This window comes from Ascaphus truei, chromosome 18, assembly GCF_040206685.1.
Source record: "Ascaphus truei isolate aAscTru1 chromosome 18, aAscTru1.hap1, whole genome shotgun sequence".
NCBI lineage: Eukaryota > Metazoa > Chordata > Amphibia > Anura > Ascaphidae > Ascaphus > Ascaphus truei.
The window spans coordinates 1,181,798-1,199,558 of record NC_134500.1 but is presented as its reverse complement, the minus strand read 5'-3'; the positions used below and the strand labels follow the sequence as shown (position 1 = coordinate 1,199,558).

Genomic DNA, 17,761 nt, shown 5'->3' with positions numbered 1-17,761 from the left:
CAACCATGTCATGTGACATGCCTTCTGCACATCGTCCTTTAGAAACATGGCAATGTGCTAAGAATACACAACCATGTTATGTGACATGCCTTCTGCACGTCGTCCTTTAGAAACATGGCAATGTGCTAAGAATACACAACCATGTTATGTGACATGCCTTCTGCACGTCGTCCTTTAGAAACATGGCAATGTGCTAAGAATACACAACCATGTTATGTGACATGCCTTCTGCACGTCGTCCTTTAGAAACATGGCAATGTGCTAAGAATACACAACCATGTCATGTGACATGCCTTCTGCACATCGTCCTTTAGAAACATGGCACTGTGCTAAGAATACACAACCATGTCATGTGACATGCCTTCTGCACGTCGTCCTTTAGAAACATGGCAATGTGCTAAGAATACACAACCATGTCATGTGACATGCCTTCTGCACGTCGTCCTTTAGAAACATGGCAATGTGCTAAGAATACACAACCATGTCATGTGACATGCCTTCTGCACATCGTCCTTTAGAAACATGGCAATGTGCTAAGAATACACAACCATGTTATGTGACATGCCTTCTGCACATCGTCCTTTAGAAACATGGCAATGTGCTAAGAATACACAACCATGTCATGTGACATGCCTTCTGCACATCGTCCTTTAGAAACATGGCAATGTGCTAAGAATACACAACCATGTTATGTGACATGCCTTCTGCACGTCGTCCTTTAGAAACATGGCAATGTGCTAAGAATACACAACCATGTTATGTGACATGCCTTCTGCACGTCGTCCTTTAGAAACATGGCAATGTGCTAAGAATACACAACCATGTTATGTGACATGCCTTCTGCACGTCGTCCTTTAGAAACATGGCAATGTGCTAAGAATACACAACCATGTCATGTGACATGCCTTCTGCACGTCGTCCTTTAGAAACATGGCAATGTGCTAAGAATACACAACCATGTTATGTGACATGCCTTCTGCACATCGTCCTTTAGAAACATGGCAATGTGCTAAGAATACACAACCATGTTATGTGACATGCCTTCTGCACATCGTCCTTTAGAAACATGGCAATGTGCTAAGAATACACAACCATGTTATGTGACATGCCTTCTGCACGTCGTCCTTTAGAAACATGGCAATGTGCTAAGAATACACAACCATGTCATGTGACATGCCTTCTGCACATCGTCCTTTACAAACATGGCAATGTGCTAAGAATACACAACCATGTTATGTGACATGCCTTCTGCACGTCGTCCTTTAGAAACATGGCACTGTGCTAAGAATACACAACCATGTTATGTGACATGTCTTCTGCACGTCGTCCTTTAGAAACATGGCAATGTGCTAAGAATACACAACCATGTTATGTGACATGCCTTCTGCACGTCGTCCTTTAGAAACATGGCAATGTGCTAAGAATACACAACCATGTTATGTGACATGCCTTCTGCACGTCGTCCTTTAGAAACATGGCACTGTGCTAAGAATACACAACCATGTTATGTGACATGCCTTCTGCACGTCGTCCTTTAGAAACATGGCAATGTGCTAAGAATACACAACCATGTTATGTGACATGCCTTCTGCACGTCGTCCTTAAGAAACATGGCACTGTGCTAAGAATACACAACCATGTTATGTGACATGCCTTCTGCACGTCGTCCTTTAGAAACATGGCAATGTGCTAAGCATACACAACCATGTTATGTGACATGCCTTCTGCACGTCGTCCTTTAGAAACATGGCAATGTGCTAAGAATACACAACCATGTTATGTGACATGCCTTCTGCACGTCGTCCTTTAGAAACATGGCAATGTGCTAAGAATACACAACCATGTTATGTGACATGCCTTCTGCACGTCGTCCTTTAGAAACATGGCACTGTGCTAAGAACACACAACCATGTCATGTGACATGCCTTCTGCACGTCGTCCTTTAGAAACATGGCAATGTGCTAAGAATACACAACCATGTCATGTGACATGCCTTCTGCACGTCGTCCTTTAGAAACATGGCAATGTGCTAAGAATACACAACCATGTCATGTGACTGTCACACTTGCCTCTGATCCGCGCGGAGACCGACTCAGGGAAGCACCACGGGGCAGAGTCATGCGCCCACGCACTGCCAGGGCAGTGCAGGCGCAGCGGCGTGATGGCGGAGCTCCGCGAGACGCATCGCGCACGCGCACGTGTTGCTCGGCAACCAGGAAGCAGGAGAACGTGAGGGAGCTACTGGAGCCTCCCACAGGCGGAGACTTGCTGAGTAAACCGCATGACGTCATCACGTCGCGACGCGCATCGCGCACGCGCGCGGGTTGCCCGGCAACCAGACCTAACATCAGGAAAGCCTAATTGCAAGCTGTTTTTGATCAGTGTCTCTCTGACACCATTGGTGGACCAGTACACACCCCTGCAAGGTAATTGGACCCTTCCCACATATATACCTGCTTCTGCCTGTCCTTGATTGCTGAGCATAAACTCCTGTTTATGCATTGTGCTCACCGCTGCTGTCGAGTCTTGTCTTGAACTTTTGTCTGTCCTGTTTGACCCTGCCTGTTACTTGGATTTCTACACTCTCCAGCGCTTTGACCCCGGCTTCGTTATTCGACTACTCTACCTTCTATTACCACGGACCTTGGCTACGAAACTCTACCTACCCGGACTCTCCAACCCTGGAACACGGCAAGTACCCTGACTACCCTGACCTCTCCAACCCTACGACGCGGTACGACTAGGACTACGCATTCCGGACAGGACTGCGTGGTTGTGGGTCGGTGCCTATACAACCCCACCTCAGCCCCGCGGTCTTCCGTCCTGTTTGTGGTGAGCGCAGCGTGACAATATGCTCAGCCCAACAAACATGGACGCCGCTGAGGTGGCCCGACGCTTAGACACCCATGAGGATTGCTTCCGGCAACTTACCGGCTCATTTACACTAAAGGAACAACTAGTTTCCCAACTTAAACAAGACGTGGATACCCTGACTGAACAAGTTAGACGTTTAACTGTATCTACCACCAACCCCGTTCCACTCGCAGCCACTCCTGCACTTATCACACCTACCTCCGAACCACGACTACCTGCGCCCAACAGTTATGCAGGGGATCCCAGCGGTTGTCGGGGGTTTCTGAACCAGTGCTTCATACAGTTTGAGCTGATGCCCTCTCACTTTCCTTCTTCACGAATAAAGGTCGCATACATAATCTCCTTGCTGACTGACGCCGCTCTGGCATGGGCATCCCCTATCTGGGAGCAACGCCCAGATTTGATCTCTGACCTCACTCTCTTCATCACCGAATTCAGAAGGGTGTTTGACACCCCAGGACGGAAGGTTACGGCTGCATCTTCTCTGCTTAATATTTCTCAGGGAGACCGTACTGTGGCTCGTTATGCTCTGGACTTCCGGACGGTGGCAGCCGAGACCGGCTGGAACGATGTGGCTCTATCTGCAGTCTTCTGGCAGGGTCTGTCCGAACGGTTGAAGGATGAATTAGCAGCTCTGGATCGTCCCGCTGGACTGGAGGACCTGATAGACCTGTGCATCCGGATGGATCAGCGCCTCCAAGAGAGAAGGATGGAGAGAAACAAACACCCCCGAGGTATACAATCATCTTCCTTTTCCACCATAGGTTCTCTACTCTCCACAACTCCCGTTCTAGATGAACCCATGCAGCTGGGAGGAACTAGCCTTTCGCCTATCGAGAAGCAACGGAGAAGACGAGCGGGACTATGCCTCTACTGTGGCAATAACGGCCACCTGGTATTCAACTGTCCGCTGAAGCCGGGAAACGCCAAAGCCCAGTGAGTATAAGGAGGATCACGCTGGGTACTGCAACTTTTTCCCCTCCTCAACCCTCTACGAGGTTTTATCTACCTATCTCCATATCCGGTGAGACCTTCACAGTACAGACACGGGCCTTTCTGGATTCGGGGTCAGGAGGAAACTTCGTGGACCAAGAGTTCGCCTTCAAGAATAAAATACCGTTGGTACCCAAAGATCGACCGGTAGGTCTTGAAGCCATTGATGGACGACCATTGCAGCCCGCGATCATTTCCTTACAAACCATACCCCTTAACATCATGACTAGCGACTTTCACTCCGAGACTATAACCTTTGATGTCATTCACACCCCCTTCTCGAACATCATTCTGGGACTTCCGTGGTTCCGGATCCACAATCCTGTCATTGACTGGACAGAGGCCACACCACTTCGTTGGAGTTCTTTTTGCTTGGAACATTGCATGTCTGCTCCAAAGGCAGTGGCAGGTATGGAGGTCACGGATCCTGACAGGGTACAGCTGCCGGGGATATACGAAGATTTCCGCGATGTCTTTGACAAACGTCAAGCAGAGGTACTTCCGCCACATCGGACGTACGACTGTCCTATCGATCTTCTACCCGGGGCCATACCTCCCAGAGGAGGGTCATACCCACTATCGATTCCTGAGACCCAGGCCATGAGAACATATATTCAGGAGAATCTCCAGAGGGGGTTCATTAAGAAATCTTCATCACCTGCGGGGGCAGGATTTTTTTTCGTCAAAAAAAAGGACAGAACCCTCAGACCCTGCATTGATTACCGGGGCCTCAACAAACTCACCATAAAAAACCGCTACCCCCTTCCGTTGATAGCCGAATTATTCGACAAACTCCAGGGAGCCAGGATCTTCACCAAACTGGACCTCAGAAGAGCCTATAATCTGGTTAGAATCAGAGAAGGAGATGAATGGAAGACAGCATTCAATACTCGCGACGGGCATTACGAGTACCTGGTCATGCCATTTGGATTGTGTAATGCTCCTGCGGTCTTCCAAGACTTTGTCAACGACATTTTCAGAGACCTTCTGGACCACCATGTTATAGTATACCTGGACGATATATTAATTTTTTCCAGATCCATGCCAGAACATATGATGCATGTCAAACAAGTCCTGCAGCGTTTAAGAGAGAACCATTTGTATGCCAAGCTCGAGAAATGCCATTTCCATCAAACATCCACCTCTTTTCTCGGCTACATCATATCGGATACCGGTCTTGCTATGGATCCTACCAAGGTCAAGGCGGTACTCGAATGGCCCTGTCCCCTCTCCCTCAAGGCCATCCAAAGGTTCCTCGGTTTCGCTAACTACTACCGGAGGTTCATTCAGGGATTCTCATCGGTAGTAGCACCCATCACGGCACTCACACAAAAGGGAGCTGATCCTACAAAGTGGACTGAGAAGGCCCTCCAGGCTTTCGAGAGAATAAAGACGGCATTCGCCTCAGCACCCATCTTAACCCATCCAGATCCTTCATTACCTTTTTTTTTGGAGGTCGACGCCTCCGATGTAGGAGCAGGTGCTATACTTTCACAGAGAAAGAATCCTCAAGCTCCACTTCATCCTTGTGCATATTTTTCAAAGAAGTTTTCCTCCGCCCAAAGGAATTACGATGTAGGTAACCGGGAGCTCCTCGCTATCAAGCTGGCTTTGGAAGAGTGGAGGCACTTACTGGAAGGCACAGAGTCGCCAGTCACGATACTTACGGACCATAAGAATCTTCTGTACATTGAGGGAGCACGGCGACTAGGATCTCGCCAGGCAAGATGGTCCTTATTCTTTACTCGCTTTAACTTCCTCATTTCCTACATCCCTGGTTCAAAAAACATTAAAGCCGACGCCTTGTCACGACAGTTCCTGGTAGAGGATAACAAGGTGGATCAACAGGAGACCATTCTCCCTTCCACTTGTATTTTGGCTGCAAATACTTTTAGTGCCTTAACGGACATTACTAAGGCTCAGAACAACATCCCGGCAGGACTCAACGTTCCGGAGGACCGGTTGTTCACTCCCCGTAAATTCCAGAGGAGAGTCATGGAGTGGGGACATTCATCCAAGACTGCAGGCCATCCTGGCACCAAAAGAACTACTGAGTTCATCGAACGCACATTCTGGTGGCCCTACATGCGGAGAGACATACAAGCCTTCGTAGCCACGTGCGCTACTTGTGCTCGAAGCAAGACGCCACACAACAGACCAGCAGGTCTCCTTCAACCACTACCCATCCCAGTACGTCCATGGACACATATATCGATGGACTTCATCGTTGAGTTGCCCAAATCTAGAGGCATGGACACAATACTTGTGGTGGTGGACAGATTTTCCAAACAGGCACACTTCATCCCTATGAAGGGTTTACCCACTGCACCAATGTTATCCGAAGTTTTCATCAGGGAGATCTTCAGGTTACATGGGTCCCCTCAGGTCATAGTGTCCGATAGAGGATCCCAGTTCATCTCCCGGTTCTGGAGGGCGTTTTGTAAGAATCTGGACGTTACCCTACACTTTTCATCAGGATATCACCCCCAGACCAATGGACAGACGGAACGCACCAATCAGTCTCTGGAACAGTTTTTGAGGTGCTTTATCGCTGACACTCAGGACGACTGGGCGGAACTTCTCCCATGGGCAGAATTCTCCCACAATAATCTACAGAACGAATCATCCCGACAGTCACCATTTATGGTCAACTATGGCTTCCATCCGTCGGCACTTCCTTCCCTCATCTCCAAGTCTGGAGTCCCGGCCGCAGAGGACAGGATTCGCCACTTACAAGACCTATGGCAGAAGATCCATCAGAATCTACAGCACGCTGGTATTTTACACAAGAGACAAGCGGATCGTCACCGAAGAGAGGTCCCAGGGTACTCTGTAGGACAAAGGGTTTGGTTATCTACCAAAAACATTCGGCTAAAGGTAGCTTCACCCAAACTGGCACCACGTTTTATCGGCCCTTTCCGCATCACCAAAAGGATCAACCCAGTAGCCTATCGGCTTGAACTGCCAAAGAATATGAGGATTCCTTCTGTATTTCACTCATCCCTTCTCAAAACTTATCATCAAGACTCATCCTCCAAAGGACAATCTAAACCTCCGCAAACCATACTGGTAGAGGGCCAACAAGAATACGAGGTTCAGACCATTCTCAACTCCAGAATATCCAGAGGAGGATTACAATATCTTGTACACTGGAGAGGCTATGGCCCAGAGGAGAGAGAGTGGATTCCTCATCATCAGGTACATGCCAACCGCCTCATCTCTGCCTTCCACCGTAGGCATCCTGAGAAACCATCTCTGGTTCGCCCGGAGGTCTCCCCTCAAGGGGGGGATACTGTCACACTTGCCTCTGATCCGCGCGGAGACCGACTCAGGGAAGCACCACGGGGCAGAGTCATGCGCCCACGCACTGCCAGGGCAGTGCAGGCGCAGCGGCGTGATGGCGGAGCTCCGCGAGACGCATCGCGCACGCGCACGGGTTGCTCGGCAACCAGGAAGCAGGAGAACGTGAGGGAGCTACTGGAGCCTCCCACAGGCGGAGACTTGCTGAGTAAACCGCATGACGTCATCACGTCGCGACGCGCATCGCGCACGCGCGCGGGTTGCCCGGCAACCAGACCTAACATCAGGAAAGCCTAATTGCAAGCTGTTTTTGATCAGTGTCTCTCTGACACCATTGGTGGACCAGTACACACCCCTGCAAGGTAATTGGACCCTTCCCACATATATACCTGCTTCTGCCTGTCCTTGATTGCTGAGCATAAACTCCTGTTTATGCATTGTGCTCACCGCTGCTGTCGAGTCTTGTCTTGAACTTTTGTCTGTCCTGTTTGACCCTGCCTGTTACTTGGATTTCTACACTCTCCAGCGCTTTGACCCCGGCTTCGTTATTCGACTACTCTACCTTCTATTACCACGGACCTTGGCTACGAAACTCTACCTACCCGGACTCTCCAACCCTGGAACACGGCAAGTACCCTGACTACCCTGACCTCTCCAACCCTACGACGCGGTACGACTAGGACTACGCATTCCGGACAGGACTGCGTGGTTGTGGGTCGGTGCCTATACAACCCCACCTCAGCCCCGCGGTCTTCCGTCCTGTTTGTGGTGAGCGCAGCGTGACAGTGACATGCCTTCTGCACGTCGTCCTTTAGAAACATGGCAATGTGCTAAGAATACACAACCATGTCATGTGACATGCCTTCTGCACATCGTCCTTTAGAAACATGGCAATGTGCTAAGAATACACAACCATGTCACGTGACATGCCTTCTGCACGTCGTCCTTTAGAAACATGGCAATGTGCTAAGAATACACAACCATGTTATGTGACATGCCTTCTGCACGTCGTCCTTTAGAAACATGGCAATGTGCTAAGAATACACAACCATGTCATGTGACATGCCTTCTGCACATCGTCCTTTAGAAACATGGCAATGTGCTAAGAATACACAACCATGTCATGTGACATGCCTTCTGCACATCGTCCTTTAGAAACATGGCAATGTGCTAAGAATACACAACCATGTTATGTGACATGCCTTCTGCACGTCGTCCTTTAGAAACATGGCAATGTGCTAAGAATACACAACCATGTCACGTGACATGCCTTCTGCACGTCGTCCTTTAGAAACATGGCAATGTGCTAAGAATACACAACCATGTCATGTGACATGCCTTCTGCACGTCGTCCTTTAGAAACATGGCAATGTGCTAAGAATACACAACCATGTTATGTGACATGCCTTCTGCACGTCGTCCTTTAGAAACATGGCAATGTGCTAAGAACACACAACCATGTCATGTGACATGCCTTCTGCACATCGTCCTTTAGAAACATGGCACTGTGCTAAGAATACACAACCATGTCATGTGACATGCCTTCTGCACATCGTCCTTTAGAAACATGGCACTGTGCTAAGAATACACAACCATGTCATGTGACATGCCTTCTGCACATCGTCCTTTAGAAACATGGCACTGTGGGCTTCCACCTCCAAGTAATAGCCCAAGGAAATCCGCCGTTCTGGTAACATGCTACAAATATTACTGCGGAGAAACATAGCAACGTTACACAACGGCGGCATTTTCAGCCTCTATTTAGCACAGTGGTGCTCCCCTGGGGAAATCAGATTACTATACTTGTATTATTATTATTATTATTATATGATTTAGTGTCTGAGTTATGTCACCGGGCATGAACATTGGAACATTTAATTTATACCATCAGGCACATCTGTGACTGGGAACCATCTCAACTGGGAATCTGTTCTAATGTGACATAAAATGTACAGGAAGGGTACAGAAGTTGGTTGGTGCCCACTATATATGAGTACCAGCCACAAGATCAAGAAGTATGACCAAGACATAATCCTTCCGCTAAAATTCCCTTAACCCTCAGAGTGCCAAAGAGAATAGCCTATTGGCACTCAAGCGTTTAAAGACGCAGAGAGAAATTGGACAGGGCAGCTCCACAGTTGTCAACTTGGGCAAGAAACCAGAGAGAGCAGTTATATGTTTCATACACGGTGCTGTGCTCTAGCATTAACCACCAATAGCTACATCTGCATTCATACACGGTGCTGTGCTTTAGCATTAACCACCGATAGCTACATCTGCATTCATACACGGTGCTGTGCTTTAGCATTAACCACCAATATCTACATCTGCATTCATACACGGTGCTGTGCTTTAGCATTAACCACCGATAGCTACATCTGCATTCATACACGGTGCTGTGCTTTAGCATTAACCACCAATATCTACATCTGCATTCATACACGGTGCTGTGCTTTAGCATTAACCACCGATAGCTACATCTGCATTCATACACGGTGCTGTGCTTTAGCATTAACCACCAATATCTACATCTGCATTCATACACGGTGCTGTGCTTTAGCATTAACCACCGATAGCTACATCTGCATTCATACACGGTGCTGTGCTCTAGCATTAACCACCAATAGCTACATCTGCATTCATACACGGTACTGTGCTTTAGCATTAACCACCGATAGCTACATCTGTATTCATACACGGTGCTGTGCTCTAGCATTAACCACCAATAGCTACATCTGCATTCATACACGGTGCTGTGCTCTAGCATTAACCACCAATATCTACATCTGCATTCATACACGGTGCTGTGCTTTAGCATTAACCACCGATAGCTACATCTGCATTCATACACGGTGCTGTGCTTTAGCATTAACCACCGATAGCTACATCTGCATTCATACACGGTGCTGTGCTTTAGCATTAACCACCGATAGCTACATCTGTATTCATACACGGTGCTGTGCTTTAGCATTAACCACCGATAGCTACATCTGCATTCATACACGGCGCTGTGCTTTAGCATTAACCACCGATAGCTACATCTGTATTCATACACGGCGCTGTGCTTTAGCATTAACCACCGATAGCTACATCTGCATTCATACACGGTGCTGTGCTTTAGCATTAACCACCGATAGCTACATCTGTATTCATACACGGTGCTGTGCTTTAGCATTAACCACCGATAGCTACATCTGCATTCATACACGGCGCTGTGCTTTAGCATTAACCACCGATAGCTACATCTGCATTCATACACGGCGCTGTGCTTTAGCATTAACCACCGATAGCTACATCTGCATTCATACACGGTACTGTGCTTTAGCATTAACCACCGATAGCTACATCTGCATTCATACACGGTGCTGTGCTTTAGCATTAACCACCAATATCTACATCTGCATTCATACACGGTGCTGTGCTTTAGCATTAACCACCAATAGCTACATCTGCATTCATACACGGCACTGTGCTTTAGCATTAACCACCAATAGCTACATCTGCATTCATACACGGTGCTGTGCTCTAGCATTAACCACCAATAGCTACATCTGCACTGACACAAACTTTATATCTGATATTTGATTTATAAAGATTGATATCTGAAGGTTTTGAAAAATGTTTAGGCATTTATTGTCTTTATAAATCCAAAAAGGATGAACCCTTCACTGACAAAGGGTCCATACCGAGAGATTGATAAATGAGCACAAAGAGCCTACTGGAAAATGTAATTTTATTTAATGTAGTGGTTTCCTCTGTGGATATTTTTCTTACTGGTCTTTGTACTTTTCTCTATGATCGCTTCGCATTTCACATCGAGCTGTTCTCTTACTTTGTGCCGTTAATCACAGTTTTAAATTTAGATCCAGATAGAAGTGATATGGCTTCTTGGAACAGACTCTTTATGTTGTGTTTGGTTACGATCTGACCAGGAGATTGCATGGCTTTGTTATTGGCCATGAGAAGGAGGAAGTGTAAGATGTATTGATAAAACTGAATTCCAGGGATAAAACTTGTCCAAGTAATTTTATGCAACAATTTGTTTTAACTGATGTTCCCCAGAAGTTATAAACAGCTTCATAGAAGACAATAGGGCCCATTTACTTGGTTTCAGACATACATACCTATCCATAATCACAACTACATGAACTACATACATTCATGGCCATCATATATTACACAGAATCTGCTTTAAAATCTGTATGACTGGTTGTTTTCAAAGTGTAATTTCACACATATATACATACATTTTTCTGTGTGTGTGTGGGGTGGGGGGGGGGGGGGGGGTGGAGGGGTGGGAGAGGGGGGAGGGGCGACGGGCGACAATATTCCAAGTCATAAGGTAACATAGAAACCGGAATACAGATAAGTACGACCAAGTTTCTTTTTCTACTTGCTGTGAAACCTCAGACACCATTTTATCCCTGTAATATTTCCATATTTAGGCTGCCTTTGTCTACTCAGAGCAGCTGTATATTAAATCAGTGTGTTCTCTTCCACCCCCTATGCTGGGGGCTGTTCTATGACTATTCCTTGTTAAAGCATAATAATGGGAAACTCACCTGGGGAGCGAGACCTGGGACCCATGTCATTAACCTTTGCCCTTTGTTTTCTGTGTCTTGAATGGTCCTAGATGTCCAATGGCTCATAAGCTGGAAGACTCTAGTTGCCAAAGCTCCGATCCTGGGCAAAGGGCCACGCTGAGGCTGCCACACTGATGGTTCACACTGACCGGCTGCATCCCCTGGTCCTCCGTCTGCATCCCCTGGTTCTCCGTCTGCGATAGGCGAGATGTACAACACAGTACAGTGACCTTGTTTCCGAGGGCAATAATGTGATAACCGATGCCTCTATACAACATGCTATAGGCCATACTGACCAACATATGACATTTTTATTGTACAGAAATATAATAAGAAAATGCAAAATGTCTCTTCGTCTTCCAATGGGATAAGCCATTTTATTTTCAGGGAAAATCAATTATACATAATATAAAATTAATACTATAAACCTCTCTGAAACTTAGAGGTCCAAGAACTTTCCTGCCAATTGCATCTTAAGACACAGCTTTTCTTATATAATTGCGCTATATAAATAAAGACATACAATACGTGGATCATAGGAAAAAAGAAGAGAACAGAAAAAAATAATAGTGTGATATTGTTTCCAATTTTTTCTTATAATTGCCGAAATACAGATGCACTTACACACACACACACGCGCCAGAGAAGGGGCGCCCCCAGTGCCAGAGAAGTGGCCCCCAGTCTGTGCCAGAAAAGGGGCGCCCCCAGTTTGTGCCCACCTATGTCAGAGAAGGGTCACCCCCAGTGTGTGCCCCCCTGTGCCAGAGAAGGGGTGCCCCTGTGCCACAGGACAGTGGGCGCAAACTGGGAGGGGGGGGCCCGCAACCGGACATGGGTACGCAAACTGAGGGGAGCACCCCACCACAGGACACCTTCCAGTTTCAAAAGAAAATACTACATTTCCCCCATCTTATCTGTATATGTAAAGCGTGTGACCATATAATCATTCTACATTCTTACCTAACTGGCAATCGTTTGGTGCTCTTGTTATAAATCTGTCAAAATGGCTGCTTCAGTCAGTGTAAGTCAGCAGCTACAATGTATCCTGATATTACTAAGGTAACATTATCTATTGTTACAGTTTGCAGCTCAAACTGCTGGGAACGTTGGCAACAAATTGTCACAAACAGGAAAGTGTTACAAAGATCTTGTACTGCTGGGGAAGTGGCTAAACCTGCTATAGGCCAAGTCCCCGGTGGTCACGGCGACGCGTGCTACGCTGTGTGTGTCATACACCACAGCACAGCCCTCTGTGGGGCAGTCCCCAGTGGTCACGGCGACGCGTTCTACGCTGTGTGTGTCATACACCACAGCACAGCCCTCTGTGGGGCAGTCCCCAGTGGTCACGGCGACGCGTGCTAAGGTGTGTGTGTCATACACCACAGCACAGCCCTCTGTGGGGCAGTCCCCAGTGGTCACGGCGACGCGTGCTACGCTGTGTGTGTCATACACCACAGCACAGCCCTCTATGGGGCAGTCCCCAGTGGTCACGGCGACGCGTTCTACGCTGTGTGTGTCATACACCACAGCACAGCCCTCTGTGGGGCAGTCCCCAGTGGTCACGGCGACGCGTTCTACGCTGTGTGTGTCATACACCACAGCACAGCCCTCTGTGGGGCAGTCCCCAGTTGCTGTGTGTGGGGGCGAGCAAAGCGCTGTGACGCGTACGCTGGCAGAGAAGATAAGAATGTTGTCTTCCCGTGCCGCGATGTGGCAGCGTGCAGCCAATGGCAGGGCAGGTATGCCACATCGCTGTCATGGCCACGCCCTCGCATCCCCTACAGACCGCCGATAGCGGCTGTAGTCTCTGCACGCACAGACATGACGCCAGGCGCGCGTGCAGCAGGGGCTGGAGCCTTAGAAATCAAAGGATACTTTAAAATTCATTAAGAGTTGAATAATAATAATTTTAATAAATGCAGCAAGTATTATCTATTACTACAGGGCTGATATATTTGAAAGGAAAACCCATAAAAGATGTCACATGTTTTGCTGCTTTAAGGCCCTTTAAGTGAGTGGCCGGTAAGGTATCTAACACCACTTAGTAAACATGGCCCTGGATGTAACCTTTTTTCGGGAGACAGAAAGACTAAAACACAATGTTACCTCTTTAGTTCTTTATTTTTACAGCAGGTTTGGCGCACAACCCCCTCTTGTGGGGAAATCTGTCACTACATGGTACTCTGGTCACTTGCATCACCAGGAAGATTTTCCCGGCAGCTGTGAGATGGCCACTGAGCACAATGAGCTGGACACAACTTGTTACTATCGTACACAAGTATAAATGAACTGGATGAGGGGCGCGATCCCCCCTCTCTGTTCTATGTCACAATTATAAATTACTCTTTAAAAATGTGGCTTGTCTCAAAATCTAGACTCAACCATTCATTTAACGAGTTTAAGCAGCATGGCAGTGAGTTTTCTGAGCTAGTTGACCTGATATGTCCCAAACTCAGCCTCGACTTAATGTTTATTTCTCCTCGCATACACTTTTTGGGCAAGTTGATTGGCAACCTCCGGCTCGAATGTTGATATGACCCCTAAGAACCAACATGTGTTCTCCCTTTCATCTGTGCACGAGCTCCTGTGCCTGTTCCACTCGTCAGTGCCAAAAGCAGGCCAAAGCCATGCATTTAATACCAACATCCTGTAACCCTTTTTTTTTTATCTGAAGGGCGTATTGTCGATGTCAAAGCCTTGCCACTTCAAGCCAGGACTATAATGGAAGAGCTATTCTTGTTTCGATAAAGACACAAGGACCCAAACATTATCTATATATCCATTTGACATGAGATTACAGCCTCCCTTTGTTCATGATACCATTCAGTACTAGCAGTTACCTTGCTCTGGTAAAAGGTGCCCCACAAGCTTCTCCATACTTCCCAGGACAAGATCCACTACTTCTGTTGCCATTTGACTGACCCTGCTGCTAAAGGCATAGTCTGCAGCGCCATTCATTGCACTCATCGTGAGGTCTAAACCAGCTGATGCCACACCCAGGACCTTGTCTGCAGTGCTGGTGATTGGGCTGCTCACACCACTCCGTGCATTGTGGATTGCAGCAGAGAGAGATTCTTTCAGGTCCAAAGCAATCTAGAAACAAAGGACGTACTTCAGCATTAGAAGGGTATATTGTAGCCAATAGAAAAGTTTACCAATACGATACAAGAAAACAAAAACATCCTATACCTTTCCAGCCTACCAAAGTCTGACAATTACCATATGGAACGGGTTTTTTCCCATGTAAATCAGCTTAATACAAGGCGTGAATCATATTAATTAAACCTTGCAGTGCAGGTCATTATAACGTGAAACATGCCCTAATCCTCTCCAACAAATAAAGTGAGGAACGGACTTCTACGCTGATACAGGGTACGGTTAAGGTAAAAGTTTTGATGAACATTAACTTATTCTATCTCAACAATTATGATACTATGTTTATATACAGAGGCATGATTTCAGCTGTATAGATAAAGTTGACATGAAAGACCTGATTACAAATATTAAGACAGACCACATTGTAGTAATATGCACATTAAGATGACAAATTACCTTCTCTGGAGGGTACTGGAGTGCAGGAATCTTCTGCTCCAGCTGATCCATACCTTTACACGCTATGTCATTTGCAGCAATAACTACATCACATGGAAATAAATATTAGAACCATGCCTACGAATTCTGTTTTTATTTTAGCCAGCTCTGTATGCTTGTCTTGTATCAGCACATAGATAATGTGACTGGATAGTTATGAGCACACTTGATCAAATATAGAAAATGAGGACCCCAGCGTGTATCTATAGACCCTACAATGTCCGGACCTCCGGCAGTGTAACTGGGATTAATCTTGATGATAAAAAGTGAAAGGGGCCGAGCTTAGATTTGTCCTAAGGAATTAGCATATAGTCATTAGGACGATGGGTGAGAATGCGTTTAATGCTCTCTGGCCAGGATTTAACCAATGTTTGGATTTGTCTGCTTTTATTTCCACACATAGCAGCAGCATTATGAAATATTAGGGGAAAGGTTAGGTTAGCAAACATCCGGGCTGTGGGGTATTTGGGTGTTGGCTCGTTATGTAATGCAGGAGTTTCACTGGAACAATATTTCACATTGGAAGGACATTTAGGCCAGATTTACCAAGCAGCGCTTTGCCATAGAACACCTGGAGCTGGAAGACATCTTCTGGCCCATTAGTAAGGTATCTTCCAGCATGAAAAGGTGTCGTTCGCATAGGAAAACTGGTGCAAAAACAGCACCAAATGTATTAAATCCCACTACTTTCAGGGAGTCATGCTATAGAGGGTTGGAAATTCAGGTAAATGAGAGAATACAACTTCTGTAAAAATAAAATAAAAAAATACACCTATAGGCCACGAGATTCTGTGCCACTAGAGGAATGGGGGCTGAAAAATTGGAAATGCTCAAGAAAGATACAAGGGGGCTCTAACATCATGGAGGGGTTACTGTTTTAGAATGAGTAGGTAACGTGGCCAAAGATGTGACCATTGTCTCCCTTCTGTCCTCAGTTTCTCCATGTCCCCTATAAACTGTTTCACTCACTCTGATGCTCCAGTCTTTTCACTAGTGGCTGAATGCTCCACACTGCCAGTGACCCGGCCACATGGACGCCCTTCTCATAAAAGTGGCAAACTGAAGCCACTGTCGGGTGCACCTGCTTCATATTCGCATATTTATTCTGCAGAGTATCAACAGTGGAACTCACCACTGCCAGCTGGAAGAAGCGCTCGATTACATTCTCCTAGTCCAAATGATAAACACAAGGTAAATAGGTTATAGGAAAGCATGGTAGTAACTGCCCAAATATAGAGCCTTAAGTAACAAATGGATACTTCATTCTGTAACTCCTAAAAATCTTTTATATTATTCATGGCATGAACAACGGCAAAGGACATTGTGCCACTGGGAATGTCATTCTAATTGAAAAAAAAAGACAACTAATTATATGTTTGAACATTAGGAACATAGGTGCTTTATTAAGATAATTCTCACAGCAAGGATCATCCTTATTAACTGCAGAATTATAATAGGTATATCCTTTTATTTCGTGAAAGACTAACTGCTTCAATAACTTGTCTTTTGCCATTTATTTTATGAAATGACTATGTAATTAGATGTGCTTATATTCTACTGAGAACAAAACAGGGTTCCACCTACCTGACCAGGGGAAATAGATACAGACATTAGCAGACTCAAAAATAGATAAATATCAACGTTAAAATGTTCACATCTTCGCACAAACTGACCTTGGCACTTCCAGTTTGAGCTTTAGTTCGTATCTCCTCCATGATCATGCATGGACCTGTACCGACTACAAAACACAAGAAATGAATAATATGTACAACCCTGTAACCATCATCAGGTATGAGAAGCTTTACATTCAAGCATACTGATAATACTAAAGTATAATCAGTAACATTTCCGTGCAATATTTACTGACGGACAGAGTGCAATTAGAATGTGTTCATGCAATCCCTGCCCACAGAAGCATGCAAGTTTAACTTAACATGTCCCGCTCCTTAAAACAAATGCTAGTGTTTACAATGCCTAGTTTTCATTTTCACTGCCCAGACAGTTAGTTCCAATGCGTCGGAACGGAGAATCAGAATTAAAATATAAAAACAGGGTAGGAATGGAAAGTAGAGATCTTTCAAAGTAAGTGAAAAAAGGCAAAACAATGGTGATCATTGCGGATTGCTGCTTAAAGTAATATTCATTCTGACAAAGGAAAAATATAACATTTCACATATACCAATTGAGATATTTGTACATTAAACCTTCCCCAAAGGAAACACAGCTCTACTACAAAATACACTCACAATAATATATCCAAAATACACTCACAATAATATATCCCACACTAACGTTTTCTTACTCCTGTGTTTAATAAAGTGTGTGCAATTCTTCCAAGAAACTGCAAACTAAGTCTGTATTCTGATTATTTTTTTGTCATTTAACTTTGCAAGTCATACAATATACTCAGAGGTCTCTTA

General features: G+C 45.9%; 1 protein-coding gene across 2 annotated transcripts in view; it reads right to left on the bottom strand.

Moving 5' to 3' along the window:
- The window catches only part of PLIN1 (perilipin 1), a 32,068-nt gene that overhangs the window by 11,951 nt on the left and 2,356 nt on the right, over positions 1-17,761 (bottom strand). For both annotated transcript variants that reach the window (XM_075575151.1, XM_075575152.1), the window contains exons 2-6: positions 17,015-17,079; positions 16,311-16,509; positions 15,303-15,385; positions 14,591-14,843; positions 11,730-11,944 (exon numbers count right to left, since the gene is read on the bottom strand). In XM_075575151.1, the coding sequence (XP_075431266.1) occupies positions 11,730-11,944; positions 14,591-14,843; positions 15,303-15,385; positions 16,311-16,509; positions 17,015-17,079 (815 nt within the window). The remainder of the gene's footprint in view (positions 1-11,729; positions 11,945-14,590; positions 14,844-15,302; positions 15,386-16,310; positions 16,510-17,014; positions 17,080-17,761) is intronic.